This window comes from Marmota marmota, unplaced genomic scaffold (assembly GCF_001458135.2).
Source record: "Marmota marmota marmota unplaced genomic scaffold, marMar, whole genome shotgun sequence".
Lineage (NCBI taxonomy): Eukaryota > Metazoa > Chordata > Mammalia > Rodentia > Sciuridae > Marmota > Marmota marmota.
The window spans coordinates 349,793-362,332 of record NW_026000016.1 but is presented as its reverse complement, the minus strand read 5'-3'; the positions used below and the strand labels follow the sequence as shown (position 1 = coordinate 362,332).

The following is a 12,540-nucleotide window of genomic DNA, read 5'->3' as shown; positions in this document are numbered from 1 at the left end:
ATGAAGAAAATAATGGCCAAGGCAATTTCATCTTCAGTGCATAGAATATTGTTATTTGCTGCATCATCTGGCATGTATTAGCTTTTTAAAAACTAATGATGCATTTTGAAGTTAAAACGGCTTGCCTTTGCATGACAAAAGTATCTGTGTTCTTCTTCTTATTTACTTTTGTCCTTAATTAACTCTTGCCATTATTTAATGTCAATTTCAGCCCCTGAACTACAGTGTAGCTTTGAGAATGGAATTTGTAACTGGGAACAAGAGACAGAAGATGACTTTGACTGGACCAGGAACCAGGGTCCAACTTCAACACTTAATACCGGCCCCATGAAGGATAATACTTTGGGCACAGTTAAAGGACACTATCTCTACATTGAATCCTCCGAGCCACAGGATTTCCAAAACAAGGCTGTTTTACTGAGCCCCACCTTTAATGCCACTGACATGGAGGGCTGCACCTTCCGCTTATACTACCACATGTTTGGAAAGCACATTTACAGGCTGGCTATCTACCAGCGAATCTGGAGTAACTCAAGGGGACAGCTGCTGTGGCAGATATTTGGGAATCAAGGCGACAGATGGATAAGGAAACTCCTCCACATTTCCAGCCGGTGGCCTTTTCAGGTATTGGTACTAGGTTTCATAAAGTGTATATGAATGTGTATTTGAATCAGAATGTCTAAGCCATGTGGATGATCACTGCAGTCCTGCGATAAAAGCAAGTGGAATTTGATCAAAGTTACTCTGACACATGTTTACCATTTAATTAAGGGTGTACCAAAGCTCTTTGAGTTGCCTTGCTCCTTGAGTACCTGCAAAAATGTGTGATTAGAACCTCTAAAGATAAACACACGGCATTGGAAATAGCTGCAGTTGCCTGCAATACTAAGTAATTGATCTACCAATGAAAATGAAAATCTATGGGAAAGAAAGGAGTTTGGCACCATCTCTGAGATCCTGCAAAAAGCACAGACTTGTAAAGCTATTATTTTGAATACTTCATTTGACATTTTTAACTATTTATAGGTAAGCAACTGAAATCCAGGCAGAGTGCATGCATTTTCCAAAAATCATAGCTTCTTCAGGGAAGAGCTGAAATTTAAGTCCAGGTCTCTCTACTCCTGGTGGAATATTTTTTACTCCAAATCTTACATGTCTGCTCCTAAAAGCCAGTTCAAATGCATATGTGATTTTCACAGTTTTGTAAAGGATATGTGTGTGTGTGTGTGTGTGTGTGTGTGTGTGTGAGAGAGAGAGAGAGAGATAGAGAGAGAGAGAGAGAGAGAGAGAGAGAGAGATACATATGTGATATATTTGGTTCTTTTAGCAATTTCCCAAAGTGGGGAAATCAGAGATCTTTTTTGCAATTTTTGGAGAAAGAAGCCCAGAGACGTTGTTTATCTTTGGCCAAATAGTTTGTGAACAGCAGAACTGGAACTAACAATGGAACTCAGTTTCTAAATAATTATCATTCTTTGCCTTCCCAATATATCATATGACTTTAACATTCAGGTGTTGAATATATGCATTTTCTCCCTTTAGCAAATAAATCTACATATATTAAACAGGGAAAAAACTTTTTACCTATTTTTGGATATATATATTTTGTTTGCATGTACCAAAATTCTTTCAATTATCCAGATTTAAATACTGACTCCATCGAAAGGTATTGGCCTAATTAATAGTTTAACAGGTTTGTTTTTGTTTTTGTTTTTGTTTTTTGTTCCAGGGATTGAACTCAGGGGCACTCCACCACTGAGCCACATCCCCAGCCCTATTTTGTATTTTATTTAGAAACAGGGTCTCACTGAGTTGCTTAGCGCCTCGATTTTGCTGAGGCTGACTTTGAATTGGTAATCCTCCTGCCTCAGCCTCCGGAGTTGCTGGGATTACAGGTGCACCACCATGCCCAACCAATTAACATTTTTTTGTAACCAAAAAGTTAGCTGCAGACTTCCTTTTGAGAGCTTCTCACTTTTATAAGTATACTTTTTACATGATTTAGTCAGTGAAGAGCACAATAATAATGGTGATTTGTCTAAGGATACATAAACTGAAAACAGGGGAAGGAACCTACCATATGTAGGGTGCTACCTTTCTGTTTAGCTGCAGGGATGCATGCCATTGTGTGAAATGAAATGGAAGAGGTTTTATTTCTTCTAAATTTTATTTAATAATGGCTCATCCACTTCAAATTAATTCTTACTGTCTAATCAGGTCACTTGTAATTTGGACCACCCTAGTATTTAGTGGATCAACTCTTCTTATGATATTTACTCAAGAATTGGTTTCCAGGAGAAAATCAAATTTACAGCAAAGTTTCACAGCCAGATAAACAAGCAACTAACCAAAGAATCCTGTGGTTATGAATATAAACATAAAATTGAGTATGAAACCCACCAGGGGTTGCCTGTAGAGTACACTGTTTGACTCTCTCTGAGAGTTCTTTTAGACTTTCATTTTAAATAAAATTCAGGACTGAAATGCTGAAATTAGAGATTCTGCATGCTGTGTGAATGAATCACTCAAGGTAGTAAAAAGGGTCCAATTTATGCAAATAGATATATTTCCTCCATTAACAAATGGATATTCTTAGTTTTCGTCCTACTAAGAAAGAACAGTGGTAATAACCAACACTCTAATTAACTCTTGTATTGTAACAGAACTCACCTCACATTAGGCCCAGCACTCAATGTTGACTTTAAAGAAAAATCCAAAAATTTTTCAGGATCACTCATTTTTTTTAATTTTAAATTTATTTATTCTAATTTGTTATACATGACAGCAGAATGCATTTCAATTAATAGTACAAATATAGAGCACATTTTTTCATTTCTCTGGTTGTACATAAAGTAGAGTCACACCATTCCTGTCTTCATACATGTATTTAAGGTAATGATGTCCATCTCATTCCACCATATTTCCTACCCCATGCTCCCTCCCTTTCCCTCCCTCACCTTTGCCCTATATAAAGTTCCTCCATTTCTCCCACACTCCCCCCCATAAGGATCAGCATCCACATATCAGAGAAAACGTTAGGTCTTTGGTTTTTTGGGATTGGCTTACTTCACTTAGCATCATATTCTCCAACTCCATCCATTTACCTGCAAATGCCATGATTTTATTCTCTTTCAATGCTGAGTAATATTCCAGTGTGTGTGTGTGTGTGTGTGTGTGTGTGTGTACACACACATACATATATCTCAGAGATTCTTATCCATTCATCTATAGAAGGGCTTCTAGGTTGGTTCCACAGATAAGCTATTGTGAATTGTGCTGCCATAAATATTGATGTGGCTGCATCACTGCAGTATGCTGTTTTGAAGTCCTTTAGATATAGACCACGGAGGGGGATAGCTGGACCACATGGTGGTTCTTTTCCAAGATTTCCAAGGAATCTCCATACTGCTTTCCAGATTGGTTACACCAATTTGCAGTCCCACCAGCAATGTATGAGTGTGGCTTTTCTCCCACATCCTCACCAACAATTATTGTTGTTTGTATTCTTAACAGCTGCCAATCTGACTGGAGTGAGATGAAATCTTAGAGTAGTTTTGATTTGCATTTCTCTAATTGCTAGAGATGTTGAACATTTTTTCATATATTTGTTGATTGATTGTGTATCATCCTCTGAGAAGTGTCTATTCAGTTCCTTGGCCTATTTATTGATTGGGTTATTTTTTTTTTTTAGTGTTAAGTTTTTTTTGAGTTTTTTATATGTCCTAGAGAGTAGTGCTCTATCTGATGCACATGTGTAAAAATTGGCTCTAATTCTGTAGGCTGTCTCTTCACCTCATTGATTTTTTTTTCTTTTGCTAAGAAGAAGCTTATTAGATTGAATCTATCCCATTTATTGATTCTTGATTTTATTTCTTGTGCTATAGGAGTTTTCTTATAGGAAGCTTGGGCCTAATACAACATGATAAAGATTTGGGCTTACTTTTTCTTCTGTTAGGCACAGGGTCTCTAGTCTAATTCCTAGGTCCTTGAGGCTCACTGATTTTTAATGAGATAAGTATGATAGTACTAGATGGTAGATGCTGTGTAAGAGCTGTTTATATTTGTCAATATCAGTTGAAATGATTAGCCAAAGCTCTTGTATGTGGCATGGTCCATGAGGCTCAGCACATCATGACATTAAAAAAACTTCATTACAAACTCCTAACTAATTTTTATTTTGAGGTTTATTGAAGTGTAGTTGATAAGTAATAAACTACACTTATTAAAAGTTTCGAAACCATCAAAACAGCTATACATTTTCAATATCTTGATTGTATTAGTTCTAGGAAAATGCAAATCAAAGATAATGAAAAGAAGCTTCATCTTCAAAATTCTTCTAATACCTCTTTATAATCCATCTCTCTGGCTCTTCAATAACCACTGACCTGCTTTCTGCCATTATATATTAATATATACACCCTAAATTTTATTTAAATGAAATTGCACCATACTACAGTACTCTTTATTGGTGTGATTTATTTCATTCAACACAGTTATTCTCAGATTGATTGAAGCTAGGGTGCATATCAGGCATTCATTTGGATAAAGCACAGTTTTTCCATTCACATATTGATATCTATACTGTTTCTAGTTTGGGTTATTTTGAATAAATCTGCTATAAATAATTGTGTAAATATCTTTACATGAACACCTACTGTTTTTCCTTTGTCTGAATAACCAGGAGTAGAATGGATGGGTCATATGGAAGAAGTAAGCTTAACTTTTTAAGGGACTCCTGAACTCTTGTCAAAGTTACCCATTTTTCATTCTCATCAGCAGTGTGTCAGGATTGCAGTTCTTCCACAGTCAAGCCAATACCTATTATTATCAGTCTTCTTAATTTTAGCTATTCTGAAGTAGGTAATTGCATTTCAGTGTGGATTGCATTTCCATAGCACGACTTCTACTGAACACATTTTCATGTACTTATTTCCTTAACAAATGTGTACTTTGAAATGTCTGTTCAAGCCTTTCGCACAATTTGTAAAATTTTTTATTGAGTATTGAATTTTTAAAAATATATTCTTTTTTGTAGTAAAGATGCTGTGTTTCTTTCTTTCTTTTTTTGACTTTTACCAACTTTCATCAGATCATCATCTTAAGTACGTACCAAATGGTCTATGCTACCTAAGTAGTACAAAGTATTTATGTTTAAAGATTTTAAATACTAGAAGCAGTAAATCATGTATGAGAGCAATTACATAAATTTTGTTTATTTTTTAATTTGATTTGTTACATATGACAGCAGAATGCATTACAATTTGTATTACACATATAGAGCACAGTTTTTCATATCTCTGATTGTACACAAAGTAGAGTCACAGCATACTTACATTTATGCATGTACTTAGGGTAATTATGTCCATCTTATTCCACTGTATTTCCTGCTCCCATGCCCCCTCCCTTCCCTTCCCTCCCCTTTACCCTATCTAGCCTATCTAGAGTTCATCTAATCCTCCCATGCCCACCCCCCATTATGAATCAGCACCCTTAAATCAGAAAAAAACATTCAGCATTTGTTTTTTGGGGACTGGATAACTTCACTTGGCATTATATTCTCCAACTCCATCCATTTTTTCCTGAAAATGCCAAGATTTTATTCTCTTTTAATGCTGAATAATATTCTATTGTATGTGTATGTGTGTATGTATGTGTGCGTGTATGTCATATATATATATATATAACATTTTCTTTATCCATTCATCTATTGAAGGGTATCTAGGTTGGTTCCACAGTTTGGCTGTGACTCTGTAGCATGTTGTTTTAAAGTCCTTTGGGTATAGACAGAGGCATGGAATAGCTGGGTCAAATGGTGGCTCTATTCTCAGTTTTCCAAGGAATCTCCATACTGCTTTCCATATTAGCTGCACCAATTTGCAGTCCCACCAGCAGTGTATAAGTGTGCCTTTTTCCCCACATCCTCACCAACACTTAATTGTTGTTTGTGTTCTTAATAGCTGCCATTCTGACTCTAGTGATATGAAATCTTAGAGTAGTTTTCATTTGCATTTCTCTAATTGCTAGAGATGTTGAACATGTTTTCACATATTTGTTGATTGATTGTATATCATCTTCTGAGAAGTATCTGTTCAGTTCTTTGCCCATGTAATGATTTGATTATTTTATTTTTTGTTGTTAAGATTTTTGAGTTCTTTATATATCCTAGAGATTAGTCCTCTACTACAAGCACTATACAGATTTAATGCAATTCAAATCAAAATCCCAATGGCATTCCTCATAGAAATAGAAAAATCAGTCATGAAATTCATCTGGGAAAAATAAGAGACCCAGAATAGCTAAAACAATCCTTAGCAAGAAGAGTAAAGCAGGTGGCCTCACTATACCAGACCTTAAACTATACTACAGAGCAGTAGTAACAAAAACAGCATGGTATTGGCACCAAAACAGACTGGTAGACCAATGGTACAGCATAGAGGACACAGAGACAAACCCATATAATTTCAGTTATATTAGACAAAGGTGCCAAAAACCCACATTAGAGAAAAAATAGCCTCTTCAAGAAGTGGTGATAGGAAAACTAGAAATGTATATACAACAAAATGAAATTAAGCCCCTCTCTCTTACCATGCACAAAACTCAACTCAAAGTGAGTCAAGGACCTAGGAATTAAACCAGACACACTGTGCCTTTTAGAAGAAAATGGCCCAAATTTCTGTCAGGTCATATTAGGCCCCAACTTCCTTAATAAGACTCCTATAGCGCAAGAATTAAACTCAAGAATCAATAAATGGGACAGATTCAAACTAAAAAGCTTTTTCTCAGAAAAAAATAAAAAGAGCAAGGTGAATTAAGAGCCTACAATTTGGGAACAAATTTTTACCACATGCACATCAGATAGAGCACTAATCTCTTAAAAATATATTCTGTATGGAAATCCTTTATCCAGTATATGAGCAGCAAATGTTTTCTCCCTGTCTTCAGGTTTGTCTCCCTAGTAACTTGCGTCATGTCTGGGATCTAGAAGTTAAATGACTGTTAAAATGATTGCATTCATATTTCTAAGTAGAAAGTCATGGTTAGTATTCTTTATACTTAATTTTGATTTTTTTCTCATATGTTTACAATAGTTTCTTAGCAATTTGAAATTATTTGGTGGATTTTGGTATATCATGTAAACAATGACTGGTTAAAGGAAGAGGCTTTAGTAATTATGAATTTTTATTTCCTTTTTTTTTTGGGGGGGGGGGTTTACCAGGGATTGAACTCAGGGGTATTGGACAACTGAGCCACATCCCCAATCCTATTTTGTATTTTATTTAGAGACAGGGTCTCACTGAGTTGCGTAGGGCCTCACGAAGTTGCTGAGGCTGGCTTTGAAACTGCATTCCTCTTGCCTTCGACTCCTGAGCCACTGGGATTAAAGGTGTGCTCCACTGTGCCCAGCTTTTTATTTCCCTTTGAACAGTAGGAAAATGTACAGACTTTCTCTGTTTGGATTATTATTATTTACGTTTTATGTGAAATAAAGCTGGGTTTCACCTAAAACTTACTTGTGTCTATTATGACATTGAGGTCAATGTCATTTTAGATTTATATTGAAGTAGTAAAATTTTAGTTAGACCTTGAATATTTAAGCCTACACTTTCTTCTATTATTGTGAATAAACTGCTGTACTCATATATGTTTAAAAAATATTCTTTGGAAATGCAAAGATTGTTGTGTTTATTGGTTTTAGTTCTATGGCGCTTCAAAACTCCTGTGCCACCAGCATTATAAGTCCTTCCGAGCAATTGACATTACTATTTATGTAGTTAATTTCACAGGACATAGTAGTCTTTATTGCCATCATTAATTGGTACAGGACTTAGACTGTTTTCCAGGTGGAAGCTCATTCATAGAATTAGAAAATATATAGCCAGAAAGAAATCATTTGATCTAAACCATTCATTCTACTGATAAGAAATTAAGGTCCAGAAATGGTCTTATTAATGTCTTAACAGGTATTTAGGATAAAGACTAGACTTCAGGTTTCCTGGATCCCCATTTCAGTGATCATGACACTAATATCTTTGGTCCACATTACCCACATAATTAAACATAATTACATATGAGATAAGAAGTACTAAGGAGCCATTATAATGAAAAATGTCAAAATATTATCTTGAATACTTTGATCTTCAAATGCAATATGTAACACTTCAAACATTAATAGTTCCAGTGATTCATTGAGTAAATCACTTTTTCCAATAAGATCACAAATTAGCAATCTAATGTTTTGACTAATTCAAATACTTCCCTAATAGTCTGAAAAATATGTTTATGTACCATAGAAAATGATTTACTTATCCTAAAAGGCTAATTTTAAAATTAGGCAAAAAAATCTATGAGTCTTGTTCACCCAGATTCTTGTAATCTATGAAATTACAATTTCACATGGGTCACATGAAATTGTACATATTTTTCTCAAAATATTTTACAGGATAGTTTGGGGTTTTTTTTCTGGTACAGAAAAATTATGACATAACAAATTGATGACAGAAAATAAACATCCTTTAGACATCTGATGATCCAGTGCAATTCAGCATCGTGCTGTAGAACATATCCTATGTGGAGTCATGTCAACAAGAAAGGGCATTTGGGCCATGCCAAATTGTAGAGGTTGTTAAACAAGATGAAAGAGAAGGGACACTTTTTCCACAACTGTATTGAAGAATATCTCAAATTATAACTACTAAAGAGGTCTCAACTAAAATACTAAGCATACTACTGACTTTCTCAAAGGACATTTTCTAACAAGAAGACTCTTTATTACATCTGATCTCACCTGTGTATCACACTTTTATTTATATTTACATGATAATTTTGATGCTTAATGAAAAATAAAGATTTAATAGGCAACTATTTTATGATTCCTTCAGTTGCCTTTATCAATGATTCACCACATATTATATGAGTCATAGAATGTTGCATTTATATCATTTAATATTAAAATTAGCCCAAGAATTTTCTCACCAAGGATTTGATCCAGGTATCCTGTAGTGTTGCCAGTGCTTAAAATCCTCTTGCTTCATGAGGTTTTTGATCTTACCTCTGAATTGATGACAGAAAATATTTTCTTAAACAGAATTGAAATCTCTTTTCCTTTTGCTTTTCCCTTTTAAGGTTGAGTTTCTTGGCATGGATCCAGTAGCAATGGAAGCCATAAATAAGTGCTACAAAACCCCAGCTTATGCCAATTTATTAATCCTTTGCTACCACAATAACTAGGACTTACAGTCTTCCTACATGATCTCTTTTTCTGAGGAGAATATTTATGCATGAAGTAGACCTGGGAAGGGAACATGGGTCTTCAAAGAAAAAAATCCTTCAGCTAGGACCTCTCAACTCCATAGAGTGTTCTGACTCAATCTGCAAGAATTTTCCCTAAGTGCTGATACTATAATTCAATAATGCAAGAGAGTGTTTTCTCAGATTTTGCAGCAAGAGAGATGGCATAATTTAAACAAATCTTGTTTGCAGCCATAATTGGAGTGTGTGTGTGTGTGTGTAGGGGGTATGCTTTTAAATCCTAAATGGTACATCGGTTTTCAGCAATTCTAGGGGGAAAATGTTTCTGAAGTTATGTTGTAAATAAAGCAGGACCATATTTAATAATGTCATCTTCAACCCACTTTTCCTGAAATTATATACATAAATTCTGAAGGTGTAAATTTTATGTCTTTTCCTATAACATTTTTTTTTCTTCCAAGTGTGTGTAGCTTGCTAGAATTTGCATTGAAAAGTTTTGGATGGAGTTTGCTGGCATGAATCCTGTGTGAACAAGACTCATAGATTTTTTTGCCTATAAACTGCATCCTAAATCTTTTTTCACAGTTTAACATTTCTCATGGGCTATCTTGAGCTGAATTTGAAATAGAGACCCAGCTTATTATCTCAAACTCTGAAGTCAAACTCTAGTACAAAGTGATGAGCTTATGAAGAACCATCTATAGAGAAGCAGAGAGGAAAAGAGTCAGACAAAAGCAAGTAGGAGAGTTTCTGGACCAGAAAACAAGTTCAATTTCTTTCTTCTTTTTTTTGTACTGGGGATTGAACCCAGGTGCACTCAAACACTGAGCCACATCCCCAGCCCCTTTTTTATATTTTATTTAGAGACAGGGCTTCACTGAGTTACTTAGTGCCTTGCTTTTGCTGAGGCTGGTGTTAAACCCACCATCCTTCCTCCTCAGCCTCCCGAGCCACTGTGATTACAGGTGTGCACCATTGCACCTGGTGACGAGTTCAATTTCTTAAATTCATTCTTTTCCATTACTTTTATATTTTTTTCTGATTTCCATAGGTGTAATCTAATATTTTGGCAAGAAATTATATACATAAGTTCTGAAGGTGTAAATTTTGTCTTTTCCTATAACATTTTTTCTTCCAAGTGTGTGTAGCTTGCTAGAATTTGCATATCTGCATTTCTTTGAAAAACAAGTTGCAATAGAATATTAAGGGATATCTTAACTGGAAATATACAGAGAAATTATAATATCAATATATACTTATGGTGGTATCCAAATATTTATACAATCTAAGTTGAAAAGAAGAAGAAGAAAGAGAGGGAAAAAAAGATTTAAGTTATTGGAGATGAAATTTTTAAAATTGCCAATTAGTTGGTGAAAAGAGTAAGAAAAATACTAAAGGTGAACATGAATGTTTTAATTCTAGTGTGTTTTCAATCATTCTCATCTGTGGCCTATTTTGAAACTTGATGTAACCATCTCCCCCATCCCTTATCACTGGTTTCACATACGCCAATCATTTGGGCCATTTTTGCTGATGGATATTGCCAAATCCCTTTGTCCAACCCTCTGGATCGATTTGGGAGATTGGAGTGAGAAATGCAGAATTGGCCTTTGTGTTGGCTATGTCTGATTTTGCCAGGAGGCAGGAGGCTGTCCAGCTATATGATGCTGAAAGATGTTGAAATCCCAACTGTGGGGTTTATTTGTCTTTTGGGAGTTTGCATGAATTTGCTGGATATGCTAAAAGCTGCCTCGTTAGCCTCCTCTTTACAGGAAAATATTTAAATATACTTTTGTGAAGTGTGATATGAAGAAAGTTGTCTTAGATCATCAGGGATGAATTAATCTGTTAGAAACTGAACTTTCAAATAGTATACCATGTATGAATCTTCTTAAGCAGACTCTGTTGATAGACAAATTTAAAAAAGTCAGGAGTTTATTGCTCTCTGGTTTCCTGTTCGCTCTATACAGGTAAACTCTGAAATATCTCTTGAATGTGTTTGTCTCTGCTGACCCACACCTGTTTTAATCATGTGAAACATTTCAGACTATTCTTCTTTCTGCAGATTTTTGCTTTAAAGCACTATAACATATTGAACCAAGTAGTTTTGCTTGCTTATATTGATGACACATGATTTTGGCTTTTATCTTCAGTGGAAAATCAATGCGTCACATAGCTTTCCCTAAGAAAAAGATACGGGGCTTCTTTGTAATTCTTTGTCAGATGATTGCTCTATCTTGATTTATGCCCTCAAACTTTTTCTCATTCAGCAGAACATATTGTGTCGCTATCTGAGAGAGCAAAGCGATCTATACCAATTTATGCTCTGAGCACAGCCTCCTTCCAGAATTCTTTATGGAACATATCAACTCACTATAGATTAGGAACACAATGCATTCTTCTTTCTTAAAGTGTCAGATTGGCCATTTGGTTCATACCCAAATTTTTGAATGAACATTTTTACTAAAAATATTTCTCTATAAGATAAAACCTTGGACAATCATTATTCTAGTGCCTCCCAGAATTTCCAGATCTAAAAAGGAACTTAATAACCTGGTCATAACAATTGTCCATACTATATCGGGACTTCCACTTGGAACCAGTTTAGGGACGATTTTCTAAAACTGTTTTCATTGTCAACTTTTGCAAGACTGAAATCTAATTGTAAACTTTTGAAAATTAGGTTATGTAGCTCAATAGTGAAAGCACTCCTAGATTCAATTCCCAGTGTACACACAAACACACACACACACACAGAAAAGAAAAAGAAAACTAGGTTTCTTAGAATGGAATTCGTGATACTTTCTTCTAAGTAATATTTTGACCCCAAACATACATTTCAGCTTGCTTTGTCATGTCCTTAGCAGTGTTAAAAACACAATATTTCATTGTAGAAAATCTTGAACTTTAAAAAATTGAACTTAAAAATTGTTAGGCCTACTTTGTACTTGTAGAGAAGATGTACTTTACATCTTATGGTGTAAAGTCGTTGCCGTTCAAGGGGAAAACCAGTAATAGGAATAAATGAAATGTTAATGGTAATGTAATTGTGAAATGTTCGAGGATATTTAGTGTTCCATGAACTTATAGCCAGGAGGAGTGAGAGTAGAGAAGGAAGATGAAGAAAAGTTTGAGAGAATGGGGAAAAAAGTAGAACCCAGTCTGCAAGTCTGTATAACCCTGAAGTTTTGATCTATTGGGAAATTCTGCAGAATAACTAAAAATCTCTATTTATGCTGACTATCTAACAAAATACCTTTTTCCTCCCAATCCTGTCTTAGTTACTATACA

At 35.0% G+C, this 12,540-nt stretch overlaps 1 protein-coding gene across 1 annotated transcript in view; it reads left to right on the top strand.

Moving 5' to 3' along the window:
* Malrd1 (MAM and LDL receptor class A domain containing 1) overlaps positions 1 to 12,540 on the top strand; it is a 503,883-nt gene that overhangs the window by 141,791 nt on the left and 349,552 nt on the right. The window contains exon 18 of the mRNA XM_015483277.2: positions 212 to 624. Within this exon, the coding sequence (XP_015338763.2) occupies positions 212 to 624 (413 nt within the window). The remainder of the gene's footprint in view (positions 1 to 211; positions 625 to 12,540) is intronic.